Source organism: Polyodon spathula, chromosome 18, assembly GCF_017654505.1.
Source record: "Polyodon spathula isolate WHYD16114869_AA chromosome 18, ASM1765450v1, whole genome shotgun sequence".
NCBI classification, from domain to species: Eukaryota; Metazoa; Chordata; class Actinopteri; order Acipenseriformes; family Polyodontidae; genus Polyodon; species Polyodon spathula.
The window spans coordinates 28,228,715-28,244,734 of NC_054551.1; the positions used below are offsets into that span (position 1 = coordinate 28,228,715).

Consider the following 16,020-nt stretch of genomic DNA (forward strand, 5'->3'; position numbering starts at 1 on the left):
TTCCTTTGTTCCTTTGTCACAAAGACCAATATGCTCTGGCTAATCAGCCCTGAGGTTGTGTTAGTGGTTCCCTTTTATAGCGTGACTCTCCGCCAGGACACACCCATTAGCCAGTCAGTAAACCGTAGCCACCCAATCCGCGGCCTCGATTCCCTGTAAAATAAACATAGTGTCACAGGTCCAGCTCTCTCCTTCACGTATGCTTCAGATAAGCCAGTGACGGTACTTTGTCACTGTTACAGGCCTTTAGTGTGCTTTGACTTCATACTTCCTTGACTGCTTTGGTGAAGGAGACATTTTAGCCTCATTAATTCCCACTCAGTTCCATTTTCTTCAATATAAATGTTTTCACAGACCGCCTCCATGTGGTAGACTGTGTATCGAATGCCTGGATGGTTGATGGCCATTTTGTCTCCTCCAATGAGAGGCTTCAGATTGCTCTGTTTTTTCAAGATTCAGCTTTGACTGAGCATCCTGTGGTAGGTATAGCAAGATGACATGTGCACCACACACATAAGAACAAGAGTTATCCAAACTTAGACCCTTGAGGTCTGAGCCAAATCCTTAACAGCTGCATTGGTTTACAATAGTTCTTAATTCACTCTTGCCTGACAAAAAAGTTTAACAACTTATGTGGCACAGTAGCCAACTTTTTTTTTTTTTTTTTTTCCTGAAACCTGATAATATTGTGAATATGTTGTGAAACTGTATTGCACAAAGCAGAGAATAGCTGAAACTTAGAACTTAGTAATTCACATAAGCACTGACAGCACAAATAGTATTGCTGTTGTTTCACAGAGGCATAAGCTTGGGAAAGATCAATTCATCCCGACCCACAGAAAGAACCTGGCTCACACCTGTCCTTATGGAGAAAGAGTAAGTGCTGTTTCAGTCTTTATAGAACACAAATCTAATTGGATATGTGTACAGCCCAAGATGACCTAAATAATTATGAAAGATTCAGGACATTGAACTTGTTCTTTGTGGAATACAGGATTATTTGTTTTAAGCTATAAAAGCTACAAATGGATTATCCAGGGAAACTTTCCATGTAAACCTTTTCGTTTATCTAAAAATGAGGAAGTTAGGAAATAAAACACACAAAAAACCACCAACAACATGTTCTTATATCTGTGACTTATTGAAACTTTACTAATATTCAATTTTATTAATATAAGTGACAATGCTAAAGAATTCCATGTGTGTCGTCTACAGTTTACTGTTTGATTATGCACACACATACAAAAAAAAATAACATTAAACATGTGTTGCTTTTTATTTTATTAACAGACTCTGCACTTTATGAAAAGATTCCCTTTCAAAGAGACACAAAATGTGGGTAAGTAGAATTTTCAGTAATCCTTAAAGAGCAAAATCAAAACGTATGTGCTGCTTTTTGTATTGCAGGCAGTCCTCTTTAAAACATGACAACGACAACATGTTTTTGCAGTGATCAGAGTGTTGATTTATTTCCAGAAACAGACAAACGAAGATTGAAGTACCTGGCTTTCAACCTGCAGGAGGATTTTGTGCTTGAGTTATTCTATATGGAAAGGTACAGTAGGTCGTTCCATTGCTACTCTGCATGGACAGGCCATTTGCATTTCCCTTTATCGAACACAAGCACATGCATGTGTTTTCTTGTTAAAATGGTGCACAGTTTCCAAAGTTGTGTTATATTCTATTACCAATAACAGTGTGTTTGCAACAAGATCAGAAAATTAAAAATACTTGAAGTTTAACAAAGCAGTCTCTAAATGGGGACCATGACTACAACAACCAGGATCAAATATTTGTTTGCTTTTTTTATCTCTCTTATTTACAGGTTTCTGCTTAGTCAAGACCTATTTAGCTAAGAAGTAACTGCTACAGATAAATCTTGTTGTCCTTGTTTACTATCACTCATTGTATCAAATATGCACTGAATGCTCGCTTTCATTTATTGTTCTAATGTCTAGTGGGCTTGGAAATGAAAAAACAAGAGGTTCATTTTCACAGTGTTATCATCAAGACAAGTCACATTTGTATGTTGATGTTGGAATGTTCTATGTTCACTATATGTGGCTCAACATCAGGGTCAAATATCACTCCCAGATTTCTTATTTGAAAACTGATTGATAATCACTTTAACAATAGGGTACTGTAAGTCGTCATTATGGACTGCAACCTGGTTGAAGAGTCACTGGTAAAGGGTAAATGTCGTTTTTTGATTCCCAAACTGTACAGAACCCCCCACTGCCAAACCCCACCCCCAAACTGTACAGAACCCCCCACTGCCAAACCCCACCCCCACCACCCTTACCGTTTGACGTCTACTTAAACTCCCCAGCATCACGCTGTCAGTTCCTTATAATGAGCAGGCCTCTCTCATTGTCAGTGCTGGATGTATTTGTGAGGCTGGGAGTGTGTGGTTCTTTCAGAAGCCAGGCTGTTCTCATACAAACAAAGCCAGACCTCTGAATTTTAATGAAAAAGTTTGCAGACAGTGAGGCTCAAATAGAATGTCTGTGTGTGTGTGTGTGTGTGTGTGTGTGTGTGTGTGTGTGTGTGTGTGTGTGTGTGTGTGTGTGTGTGTGTGTGTGTGTGTGTGTATTTTCTACAAAGTTTTCTCTGCTAATCTCAGGCCTGCTTGACTGACAGGACATGCAGCCTTCCCCTGAACAGTGCACGGACTGACTACCCCGTTCTCTTCCCACTCAATGGAATGTTTACAGAGAGTTTTACAAGGCAGTTGATTTTTTTTTTCGATCCCAGCCTTAAGCCTCTTGTGAAAATGTCTTATTATCCCTTTTGTAAAAATGTTTTAGTGACTGGAGCCTGTGGCCCAAAGAAGGATTATGGAAGACTTGCTTTTCAAAGATAAAAACATGCTGAAAGCCCCTGACAGTGTAACATGTCCCCTTCTGCTACATTTATAAACCACGCTGAGCCCCGACCCCCTTTCCTTTAGCGTAAAAATGTGCCTGTAAAAATATGCAGGGTATTTAATAGATATTGGTAACGCTTTCCATTAATAACAATGAAACATATATGAAATGCTACCATATAAGTAGTTTAATTCATATTAAATGTGAAAAAAGTAAACATTAAAATAATGTTGCTATCAACACACAATATGTTCATGTTGACACTGTCACAATGAATTATTGTTGAATTTGTGGTTTAATATGAATAAGTGTGGATTGACTAATTTATTAAAAGTTTATTTCTATACATTCATTAGTTAATTACTTAGTTCTGTATTAAAAAATAAAATAAATAAATTAATTGCTGTTGCTAAATATCTGGGTAATTGGGTAGGTGTAAACCCCCCATTTTGAACAACTACATATTTAACAGGTAATTTAACTGTACAACATAGTCAACTGACTGTAGAAGTTTATAATTTTTAGGAATGAGACAAGGAGGTGGGAGGGAGGAGGGGTGTGATAGGGCAGGCATCAGTGGCTATCATGTGATGCCCAAAATGTCTCTTTAAGAACAGGGATGTTGGGGCTCTTACAGAAAGCTAAATTGAAACATCTTGAAGGCATGACACAAAGGTTTTGTTTCTGCTTCGGACTGCTTCAGCCATAATTGGAAAAAAAAGCAAGACTTGCAAGAGCGGACCTATCAGGAGCAGATTTTAATATCGCTCACTGGCATGGAGGCTTGTCAAAACCCCCCCCTGGGAACACAGCGACAACAAATTAGTCTGCTTTTATGTGCGGGCAGAGGGACGACACTTGGACAGGCGCGAGATTGTCCACCCGGGTTCCCATGAACCTCTCCTAACCTCCCCTTTCAGCCTAGAAGGAAGCGGCCATTGTGCCAGCACCTGTTTCTGTGGAAATTGGTAAAATGATGGCTTTGTTAGGCCGTTGTCTGGGAGACGAGAAAGAGGAGGGATTATAAGTAGAGGAGGTCATAGAAGAGCAATAAACGGACAGAGATAAGAAATAGGTTGAGAACAGCACCAGGGATGAGCAGCTCTAGTAGCTGTCTGAATTGCCTTTTTACTGTTGTGCTGTTTTTGCACTCGAGCTTTATTATTCGAAAAGGGTCGGTGCCAGAGAGTGACTACAAGTTATTATTGTGTGCTTTTAGTTTTTTTTCTAGATTTAGAATTTATTTGTCCATTTGGGTCCAGTCACCTCAGTAGAAAGATTCACAGATATAGCCTAAAACACGCCTTTTTAGGTATGTTTTATATTTAACTCATAGCCTGAATAAGTTAACAGAGAAAAAGTACTTCTAGAGAAATTTTGATATTTGCTTATAATTTCCTCCCCAAAATTTCCAAAAATACTTCTTATATAAAAAAAAAAAAAGTACATGAATTAGGCCCTGTACTGGGTTTTGAATTCATATGAAAAAATATTATGATATTCTATAGTACAGCCAAAAACTTCAACACTCATATATTCATGTGGTTTGGGGAATTATAATATTTTGGCAGTGAATATTGTATAAATTATAGCTAAGCATCACATACGCAGCAGTTATTCAATCCTTGGGGCTCAGATAACGGTTTTATATATTATACATTTGCTCATCTATTATGGGAGAGATGAAAAGCAGGTGCTGTCAAAACTCAATCTGTTGCATCCATTAACATGGCCTGGCTTCTGTGAACTCCAGTGTTCTCTTCCCTTATAGAAGTGAGCTGGAGGAGACGATCTCAGGCTCCTTGCTGGAATTGATGACAGCTAGAGACAAGGAGAGAAACAAGTGCAACATGCTGCTGTTGATTCTGATGGTAAATTCTGTTCCAGAATACTGGCACTCTTATTTAATTTGGGCTATTGTAACAAGACAGAACCAGCTGCCTCGCACACCACAAGAGAGTGTATAACCACTATGCAAAGAGCTATGCTCCTCTGCGTTCGTGGTTAAAAGTGTTGAACCTCATTTCATGACAGGGAACAGAATCTATAATGGCTGTGCTTCATACTTTTGCAAGCTTGGAAAATAGATGTAAAGTCTTTAAATGCAATGCTCAAAAAAACACTAAGTAAGAAAGAAGTTATGGCCAAATATATAGTTATGGCTAAAAGTTTTGCATCACCCTATATAATTAATAATTTTGCTTCATAAAGTCAAATGAAAGCTGCTGAATAATATTACATTAACATATATAATTACATAACGCTTTACATTTTTCCATATACTTAACGAAAAACTGACCAAAAAATGTTTGACATTTCGAAAACTAATATGAAATACTGTAATACTGTTATGGCATCCGGTAGACTTTTGCGATCTCATTTTGTAGTTTCTTTGATAACATAATGTTAAATAAAAGATCTAAATTATGTTCAAATTGTTTATTTTTTTTTATTTGTTGTTATGTCTCAATCCTGAAATTAAATGATGCCAAACGTTTGTCTTAGCTGTGGTACCCAGGTGTGGGATGAGCTTGTCAGAGAGAATCTCTTTAAACATGAACTGCGATCATTTGAGTGCTCACCAGTAATTTCTCTGAGCACCAGGGCTATATACAACAGCATCCAATGGAGCTGTCCATTTACAATGACATGAATGCATGTATGCATGGCTGGGCATTGTCAAGGCAAGAGTCAATGGCAGAATCTGTTGGTTTTTGTTTATATATACTCAGGAATATATGTCCCCAAGTTTTGGAGTGCTATATGTATTTTCATACATAGTATTTAATTTGATAGCATGTTTATGGACATGGTGGTTTAAAAGCTTTACATGTAATCCCCAATGTCAGCTGAAAATGTATTAAATTGTTAATGCTGCCATGGTTTAAATGTGAAGAAGAGGTAGAATATCAATGGCATATGGCAATGAATATGAGGTAATTTAGAAATGGAATAAACATCTTAAAGTGTTTAAATCTGTGTTCAAATAATCAGTGGTTTTCATGTCAACGACACAAAAAGAGTGGATTAATTTCACCAATTGACCACTTAATGTTGTTTATCCCTTACATAATAGCTGGTGCTAATGGCAAGTTGTCCTCTATTGTGAACAGGCCACCCTGGAGTTCTCCCTCCCACTGGAGCTGATTCAAGACACTCTGAGGATCACCAATCTAAGCAAGATTGGGTAAAGGTCTTAATTGATCTTACTATATACTGCACACTATAAATAAGTAGTACCAAAACACACATCATATCCTGGTCTGTGTATACTAACATGGTTTATATTGTGACTTCAATGCTTTTTTACCTCTGAATCACAGCAGTAAGTTCATGTGTGATGAACCACCCATTATCTCCAAGACAGCTGCCAAATGCCTAGCCATAAGAAATTGTATATACTGTCCAACGACCTTATCCTCAAATTAAGTGTGTGATAATCTAGAACTTTTTTATTGTCCTGGTTTATTGATATTAGCTCTTTTCTTCTTGAATTTTGATATTAGTTCACTGGACATGCCAGTGTTTGTATTGTTTTTTTTTTTTTTTTCTCACTGCCTTTTTTGATTGGGATATTTAGGAATGCTTTCACCCCTGACCTGTTCCTGCTGACCCCTGGACAAAGGGTCAACATTGTGGCTCTGCTGGTGGGAGCAGTCAAGCTGGACAAGGACAGTAAACAGGTGACAGGCTCACTGATGTTCATTAGTGTCCAATAATAATTAGTATTAACAAAAAAAACAACACAACTTTCTAGACACATTCTGTGTATTTAGCACATACATATCAATCGTAAATAAAATCTAGGTTTCTTTAGACAGCTTGACATTTATACAGCTATAAGAAATACAGCATTGATTTTCTGGGATAACAACCAACTATGATGTGTCCAATCAAATAGCAGGCAATAATTCAATCAGGCTTATCTTTCAAATAGTGTAGTCATAACTGAACTGTTTGATAGCAAGAACTCAAAAAGCAACCAGTGGGGACTGACTTTTATACATGACAGAAATAGTTTGATATTTAGGGTGCACTTTATATAGTTGTGATTAATACTATAATGGGGACTGTCTTCCATGGTCACTTTAAGGAAGGTGAAGGCAGCTTCCAATGGACAGATTGCATCCAGGGAGCGATTAACCCAGCTTACCCCTTTAGTGCAGTAAAATCAGCTGAATCAAATGCTCCAATGTAATTCACTGTACAGGTGTTGTTAATGTGATTGGATTGGATATCTAGAAATATCTCTCAAACAGTTCCAGTCAGTTGGAACTTGCTCTTCAATAGCTATGGATAAATACTAAAAATACTGTACCTATCAGTATTGCAAACTGCTATGCCTCAGCAAATATTTACTTGTGGTTGACAGGCAAGAACTTTCGCCCCTGTATGCAAGCCTGTAAAGACGTATCTGTGCTTTTCCTGTACCAGAGCACTGCATGTAAACAATATTATAAACTGCAAACAAACTCTTGTTTGTTTGTTTTTTTTAATCTTATTTATTCACTTCTTACTGAGCATTGCACCAGAATTCCGGGATGTGAACTGATCTGTGAAAACCTGTAGGACTTTGTGACGTGTTCAAATCCTACATATCAACACACCGTTGTTAACTGTGTTAATGTTAGCATTTTTGTTCTGGGCCTGCTTGCGCAAAAGCAAACTTTTGTGGAGTAATTTCTGTAACTGCCCATAAAAAATGTTATGTTTATAATATGTCTCAATTTTGATCAATTTGAATTATGTCTCAAAATAAATCAATTCAATTATGTCTCAAAATAGAGAAATGCCACTATAACTTTATGTTGACTTACTACCACCAGGTGGCACTCACTGATAATGATTTTCAGCATGGTTCAGTGGCCCGTGGTTGAAGAGTGGAGATATACTTGACATTTTTCTGACATTTGAGGCACCAGTGTTAATATACGGTACTACAACATGCATAGAGCTTTCAAGTTAATTCCACAGAATACCAGTATTTTTCACATGGGTGATTTGTATTTTCACCTTAATCTGTGGTCTTAGCCAGTTGAAGTTAGTAATGCAAAGCACTGGGTCAAGTTTACTAAGCTTGTTCCAGTGGATGTTTGTAAAGGTTCAAAATAAAAGTGCATAAAAAGTGAAGCAAATCCAGAAGGTAATTTTACATTTGTGTCAGTCATAGAAATGTCAAATGAGTTGTTGAGGCTTCTAGGAAAATAACTGTCAATTTATACTTAAATGACAGCTGTGTGAAGCAGCCCACATGGTAAAACTATAATGTGGACTCATCTGCGACTTGATATGGGCTGGTACCTGGTGAGGCCAAACATTGTCAATAAGAGGAAAGATTTATTCTTAAATAGTACAAATATTACCAGCTTACACAGGGTAATTGTGTTATTTCAGTAAACCTCTTCTTATTAAAGTTTGTGCTGCGGAGACTTCTATCAAAGCAGGCTGTGCTGGGTTTACCACCAAATGCCTGTGAGCTTTTGTTGTCGCTGTAAAGCCTGCTTGTAATAACAAGCGCATCGTTTGACCTCTAATCTTGGTGCTTGACCTTGGCTTAGGGATGTGCAGCTGGTACATCTGTTTCACATTTCAGTTCATCGTGACAGGTGGCCACCCTTCATCTGCTTTCATAGACTTTCATATCCCGTCTACACTCAGCCTTTAGAGGTGCAGAGTATTGTAACCCCTGTCTCCTCATTTATTTATTTAGATTTTCTGATTTATTTATTTTGATTTTGCTGAAATAGTGGCCTCTAATGGTAAACACTATAAGAATTCAAAATAAGTGTTTTTTTTCAAAACTTAGTAACAAACTACACACTGCATGGAGGAGAAGCCATTGATATATACCAATAATGGCCCTCCACAGATGATTTACATAATTTCATTAGTCTGTTTATTAAGTACTATATGTCATGTCCTCCACAACTGATACCGTGGGTGCTGTTCTCAGGATGGAAGCATATACGACCAGCTGTTCCTGTGTCTGTACTTCCTGCTTACGGAACTGATCAAAGGAGGCGTGTGCGATCAAAGGAACCCACAGCTGCTTGTCAGGAAGTGCAGAAACTCCAGGTATGCCTTTCAGTATCACAGTCAATTATATGAGAAAGGGTTCTATTCCTCCATGTTACTGTGGGCTATAGGTTTCTATCACCCCTAAGTGTGTTATCTAGTATCTACCGTTCACCCATCACCCATCTCCACATGTTTTTTCAGTCACAAACGGTTCCAGACTTTGCTGGCCTCAGAGGTAGCTGTTCTGTTTGCGGCTGTCCCCGCATTTTACACCTTCATCAGGAGCGACTGCAGAGTGGCACAGCTTCTCACACTGGCCACGGGGGATCATTGTGCAGCTGAGAAGGTTGCTCTCATGATGCAGAGGAGCGCCAGTCAGCAGGTACACAATTTTAATTTCTTTTTTCCTATGTGGAGAAGTAACCTTTTCATGTTAAATGAATCAACTCTTCTCTTTACCACTTAGTAAATATCAATTTGAATATAGGATTGGGATTTTTTAGTTATACTAGTAATATAATTTTTTTTGTGTGTGTGTGTTTGGACAAACACAGCTTATATCTGTTTCTTACTATCTTACAGCAAGGCACAGGGCAGGCTGTGGAGCTTGTCTCAGAGTACATCACCCGCCAGATCCAGGAGTCTCACAGCAGCCGGCGTCACCTCAGTGCCAACCCCTCCCACAGCATCCAGGAATCCTTCATCCTCTCTGTGAGTACAGCTCAGTGAATTTGTGTGGCTCAGAGCGTGCTGAACAGAGCACGCTGGGCTCACAATGTAAAAAGAAAACAGTATTACAGCTACATTAATAATAGGCTTGGAGAGCTGTTTGGATGCTTGAGTTAGGCTTTGGGATGAATGGCTGATACGCAAGAGGTGCAAAATAGAACACAATTCAGTGAGTGAAACAGCACTGTTTCCTTTTTCTTGCAGGCCAGAAACGTGTTGCCCCGTAGATCTTTCTCTGCCATTCTCCAGTCCAGTGAAACATTACATCAGGGGTTAGTAGTATCAATATTTTGACATGAATAGAAGACTTCTGGTGTTCTCCATCTTCTCCATCTCCATCTTCTCCATTTTCTCCATTTTGACGCTTGTGCTTTGGCTCTCAGAGTCACTAGAAGTGGCTGCTTTCTTACAGGATCAGAAACATGGTAAGAATTGAAATTAAGCTTCTTTTTCCAGAATTCGGAACTCAACGTGGATGAAAACAAAGGCTTGGAGTCAGTTTTCTGGACCTGCAGATCACGTCATTATGCCAGGTACCATTGCTTAATGTCTTCCTGTAACAATGCTGAGAGAACCGTGGAAACTGACCTCGAGGTATGAGTATATTAGTAACAGTGATGAAATTATTTACTTGGAACTTCTGTCGTTAATTAACCAGATAAGTGTTTGAAAGCAAACAATCTTGTAAAAAGAGTTAACTATATCTTGTTGGTAATTAGTTTTCAAACTGGAAAAAAAAAAAAACTGTATTGATTTGTTTTCAGAGTTAGGAGATATAGTTCTTCTTGGACAGCACAATGTGGGACGAATCCTTGCACTCCCTGAACCCAGCCTTGCACACATTCAAATGGATACTGTTGCAGGTAGGCAGGCAGGCACCAATTTGCTTATTATTCTTTCCAATCTGCTTTGCGTTTTCAATAGGTGGAGGATCCTTGTTCCACAGATTTAGGGTCATTTTGTATCCTGTCATTTCTGGTTAAGCTCAAGAGGAGCTGTGGAGGATGAAGCTGGTGATTGCAATGAAATGTTAATGTGAAATAGCAAATATATTGACAGAAAACCACCAAGAACACAAAAAAAGTTAAGGCGACAGTAGAAACTAAGATGTGATTTGTATTTGCTGAGTGTTCTGTCTCAGAAGGGGAAAGTGCTTCTAAATGAGCATCAAACATGACATCCCATTACTGCAGGTGATGTTTGGTGGTATCATCCAGGTACTGTCGAGGACTTAAATCAGTGCTGAGATATGTGGGAATTTTAAAGAAAGCAAAGAAAATAAACCCGTATTGATGTGCGTACATCAATAAATAAAATGTTTTTTGTTTAAATCTTTCCTTCTTCAACAGCACCCAATGGCTCTCTGGTGGTGCACAGAGGCAGACACATAGACGAACACTACTGTTATGTGGATCTGACCCTGCTGGAGTGGGATGGGAGGCTGGGATACTGGAAGCCCAAAGGATCTTCTGGGGACAGGTAGGGCATTTCCTCTGTGGTGTACCAGCCCTGGGACACAAATACATTTCTCACAGTGATAGAAAAGCCTGCATATCACTGAAAATTGGAAATTGGACAAATATGTGAATTTAATTATTTCCCATCAGAATCACCCACCATGATACAACCAAAGAAGTTGATACTGTAATCCCAGTCTGCTCAATGGAAGGTAGGAAATTGATCCTCAAGAAATTGATATTTTGCCCCAATAAATAGTCTGTGTTGCTTTAGCTTGTTTCTTTTTCCTTCATCAGTAGTTTTTTTTTTTTTTTTTTTTTTTTTGTGGAACTTTCAAAGTTTTTTTGTTATTTTTAAAAACAGGCAACTATAAAGAGGACTTGCCATCTAAATGTCCCAAGGGAGTTGCAACCACCCTATTAAAAATGGCTGACACTGAGAGGCCTAGCTCAGTTTCTATGACAACTGAGCCTTCAGCCTCCAAGAAAACAGAAAATGGAATGACAGAGGTATGGTAGTGATCTGTTCTATTACTTCTCTGGAGGGAGCACCATATTTCCTCTTGTACTGTACAGAGTATCACCATTACAGCACTAATGTGTTTATGCCAGTGTCTTCCTAACATTACCACCACCCTTCCCAGTCTCATCATCTAGGCTCCTTGTCTGCATCTTTCAAAGTGAAAGAGGATAGTGATCTGAACCCAACAGTCCCTTTTAACAGTGACAGTGACCCAGCAGCGTCGACATCCACAGAGAGAGCACTGGACTTGACTGCAGAACATGAAATAGTGAGAGTTATATTGTATTTTCCATAACTAAATGTTATGCATTTCACTTCCGTAACCATTTTTGGTTATGTGACACTGTCATTTGTCACAAAATCAAACATGTGATTTGATTGCAAGCCATATATATCCTGCTGGCACATTAAGATCCTGCTTGTATTTGTACTAAATCCACAGGGGCCAGGACAAGAAAAACAGTCTTTAGGAAACTCCATTGAACAAGCTGAGCAGGAGGCAAAAGACAGGTATAAAGATTTTAGTGGAGTGTTTTCGATAATCATGATAAAACTTTCATGCTAAGTTTGTAAAATTGATTTTACCGATGTATTTTTAGTGTCTTATTAGCTTTTGCCATTTCATTTTCAATATATCTTTCTTAAATCTTATATTTCTTTCTTTTGAGCTATATTCATTGTTGCAAAGAATCCAGTCTTCATGCTTTGTTGAACAATTTAAACATTCATAATCAGTCAATGAATCAATCTTTATTTTATATAGTGCCTTTCACAGTGGACCACCATCACAAAGCACTTTACAAAATGCAGTAACAACAAGAAAATCCATAATACTTGAAATACAGAGAAATGCATAAAACGTGATATACATTAAAAAAAAAAAAAAAAAAAAAAAAAATAATACATTAAATACAGTGGAATAAATAATAAAGTGTATCACGATACATGCTGTTGTGTAACATGCCCCTGATGGGGGCTGGGGGTTTATTTGCAATTCTATTGTCCGTCCGCATTAAGCAACTTGCATAACTAGCTTTCCTATAAAACAGTGAAACCTGGGTGGGCAAAGGTTTTGTGTGACGGATGCTGATATTAAAAGTTTGCAGGAGCTATGTGGTTCATAAATCAGACTTTATGGGAAGTCTGAAGACATCTTGGACCACAGGAATCTATGTGAAAAGCCAACCTTGCCTCAAGTGCCTCTGTATTTATGAACTTTTCTCCATATGAGGCTTTACAGTTAAATAAAGGTCAAATAATGGGCTTTCATCTTGTGCTTATCAATCTCCAGACATGTGGAATAACGCCCACATGTATAAATAAATATCCTTCTTTTGAAAGATGAATCTTATTGGCAACTGCCCCTTTGGACTGCAAAATTGTTCTCAGCTAGTCACTCTGCTGCAAAATAAGGTTACTGTCCTGAACCCACTTTGAGTATATTTGGCTATACCTCTGGATGTTCGCTGCCACAGTATTGAACAGCCTTATCACTGAAGTTCATTTCAATAGTTTATGCTGTTTGTTTCTGTACACAGTTCTCATATATCTATTCTGTTAATTGGACCATCATACTGTGTGTCCCTCTTTGCTAGCTGTTTCCTCATCAATGACCTTAACAAGGCTACAGAGGACCATGGGTTACTGGAACAGGGGGACAGCAGGCCACCAAGCCCCAAGAAGAAGATAAACTTCAACCACAAGGTCAGCAAAGAAAGGTGGCCTTGCTGCTTTTTAATCAAGTTCGTTATATATATCTATCTATATATATATATATATATATATATATATATATATATATATATATAAGCGCTCAGCTTTACATAATGTGAATTCTACATAAGAATAACAAAGACAATTTTACTATGACCAAGTTTATGATATTATCTATTTCGTTGTGATTTTAGTGTACCATTACACATCTAATTACTGCCCCATAGGTGACTGTCATTCCTGATTCTGAAACAAATTCTTGTGTCACTGGAAGGAGCAAGCAGTTGAGAGCAAAGAGTGCAAGAAGGTGCCTCTTTTTATTTTACAGCTGTATATTTTTTTAGGACATTGAGATGTATGCTTGGCTTTTGAATATTTTTTATTTAAAGTTGTGGGCTGGGTATTCTGAAATCTTTAAATCCTGTCATTTATATTCTACAAACCAACAAATAAAGAAATGTATAAATAACTGAAGGGATTATTGCTATCATCCTTATAATCTGTGCCCTGTTTTCTCATAGAAGGATACCCGGTGTTTTCCACAAAGTTCCTGTAATGGACACTTTTTCAGCTGATGAAGGGGAGCTCTCCTATAGGCCAGAGAGTAGCTCATCCTACCAGGCACGATGCATTGAAGCATGGAGACAAGTCCCTCCAGGAACCCCCTTGGAAACAAGCTTCCTCTCAAAAAGTACCTGCTAAGTACTAGATTTTCCTATTCAGAGTTTTGTTCTTTTTCTGAATTTTTCAGAATGCTTTAAGACATGTGTCTCTCTCATATTTCTCTGACGACAAGTAAAACCACCAGACCTACCTGAATTGTTTTTATTCTCTTTCAAAATAACCCCCCTTAAGTTCAGTGTACTTGGTCCACTGCTTCTTATAGTCCATGCATAATTGGAGGAAACACATTAGATTTGAAATGATTCCTAACCCTCCACATTGCACCATAATCAGATAACTTTCAAGTTATGAAGAATGATTAAGGTGAAATGAGTTTGTCTTCGCCAACATCTAAAGGAGTGGTACACAGACCTGTATTAGATAGTCCTGTAAAACAAGTATATTATTACTTCCTGTGTTGTAGATGACAGGTCCTGGTCGCACCACCATGCTCCCAAAAGCACCCCACGGGTTAGAGGTCACTGCACATCGGCGACCATCCAGTCCGCCAATGAGTGGTTAGCCAGAGGCCAGCACATTTCCTCGCAGCATGCTTTGCCTAGACTGCCCAAGCCAGTCTATCTCATCGGATTGCTGCAGGACACAACAGAGGTCAGAAAGAAACTGTTCACCAGATCCCAGCAGAGGCGTTCCACCTTACTGAGGTCTCAGTCTCTGCTGTTGACACCCCAGCCACAACAAGGTAACCTTCAAAACAACGATGTGTGAGGGTGTTGTTGCTGTAGATATGACATGTACCCAATTTGCACTTTTCTTACAATCCCTTAATCTGGCCAGAGGTTGCAACAGGACACAGAGAGAAATAAACAGGCTATTTTAATAGTTCTGCACCTTATATACCACACATTTCCACAAGGAACTCCAGTAAAATTGAATTAAGTTCAATTAAGTTATTAAAGTAAACACACTCTGTGGGCAGCTTTTTCCTTTGTGAATCGGATCAAGGTAAATAAAGATACAGTGGTTGTTCTTGTCACTTTAAGCCAAGCAGCTTACAGAAATGCTTCCCCTTCTGTTTTTTGTCTTTTAAAGAGCAGAGACAGCATGTGCTTACTGGGCTGTCTGAGAATAAATCAAAGAAGTAGTAAGGGCCTCGCTACCATCTTTGTTCACTAAAACTGTCTGGGCCTGGTCTGGCTCTTTGTGAAAGAGCGACAGCTTACAGCCGAGGGCCTACAGAAGAGGTACTCAGGCCCTCATGTGGGGGGTGGCGGGGGTGTTTTGCAGTACCAAAGAGCACTTATAGCATAGCTGGGGCTCAACCGAAGTCCACTTTAAAAGTGGCCTCTATTGTTTCACGCTGAGAAGCATTGTGCTGCCAATGTAAAGGAAATTTATTTAGCATGCCAGTGCGCTCTAGGGGTTCCTTGGTGCCATAGGGATCAAATAAAACTTAACCCCTTCACCCAAGCTTCCATCTCCGAAATTAGCATTGTCATATATTCAGGTATCCACACAAAATTGAAATAGTCATTATTTTTTCAAAGCTACAGGAAACATTATTAGGAACAGTAGGCCAGCTATGGACTGGTTATTCTGTTAATGTTTATGTCTGTATTTTAAATGACCAGGGCATTATGTGTGAGGTTTGTGCAATGCTCCACAGTGCTGATTTCCAGAAATTGACACAAGCGGTACAGAGTTTCTAGCCACTTTTCTAAGGGAGCCAAGCTCTGTTTCAGTTCTTGGCTGTGAACAGAGGGTTGCCAGTCTGTACACCAACACAAGAACTTCAGTAATAAAAGGAAACTGTTCAAATACCAGGATAGTTACAGTGTGGGTGAAAAGAATCCTTCTGTTTGATTCCAGGCAGGTCCCACAGAAAGGTTCTGGATTTTGGCTTATCAGTGAAAACTGCGTCGCTGGAATCGCTTCACTCCACCCACCTGAGATGAAAGCAAGCAAGACAATTTTGAGCCACGGGGGCATTGTTTGCTTTAGTTTTAGAAGCGCATGGGCCCCTCTGGACAGCTGTTTTCATTGTCACTGTGATGCTTTTCATCTACAACTTCTGTACAAGGGATATTTG

The 16,020-nt window shown here is 38.8% G+C and overlaps 1 protein-coding gene across 1 annotated transcript; it reads left to right on the forward strand.

Moving 5' to 3' along the window:
- The first annotated feature begins 1,424 nt into the window (after positions 1-1,424).
- LOC121330720 lies at positions 1,425-16,007 on the forward strand. The gene is made up of 20 exons (XM_041277441.1): positions 1,425-1,555; positions 4,639-4,738; positions 5,981-6,054; positions 6,448-6,550; positions 8,821-8,942; positions 9,087-9,267; positions 9,468-9,596; positions 9,819-9,886; positions 10,071-10,147; positions 10,379-10,477; positions 10,964-11,093; positions 11,222-11,283; positions 11,436-11,581; positions 11,716-11,862; positions 12,037-12,104; positions 13,190-13,298; positions 13,535-13,614; positions 13,829-13,998; positions 14,395-14,673; positions 15,801-16,007. The coding sequence occupies exons 1-20, from the start codon at positions 1,425-1,427 to the stop codon at positions 15,884-15,886; spliced, it is 2,361 nt and encodes a 786-aa protein (XP_041133375.1). The 3' UTR covers positions 15,887-16,007.
- Positions 16,008-16,020: the final 13 nt, after the last annotated feature.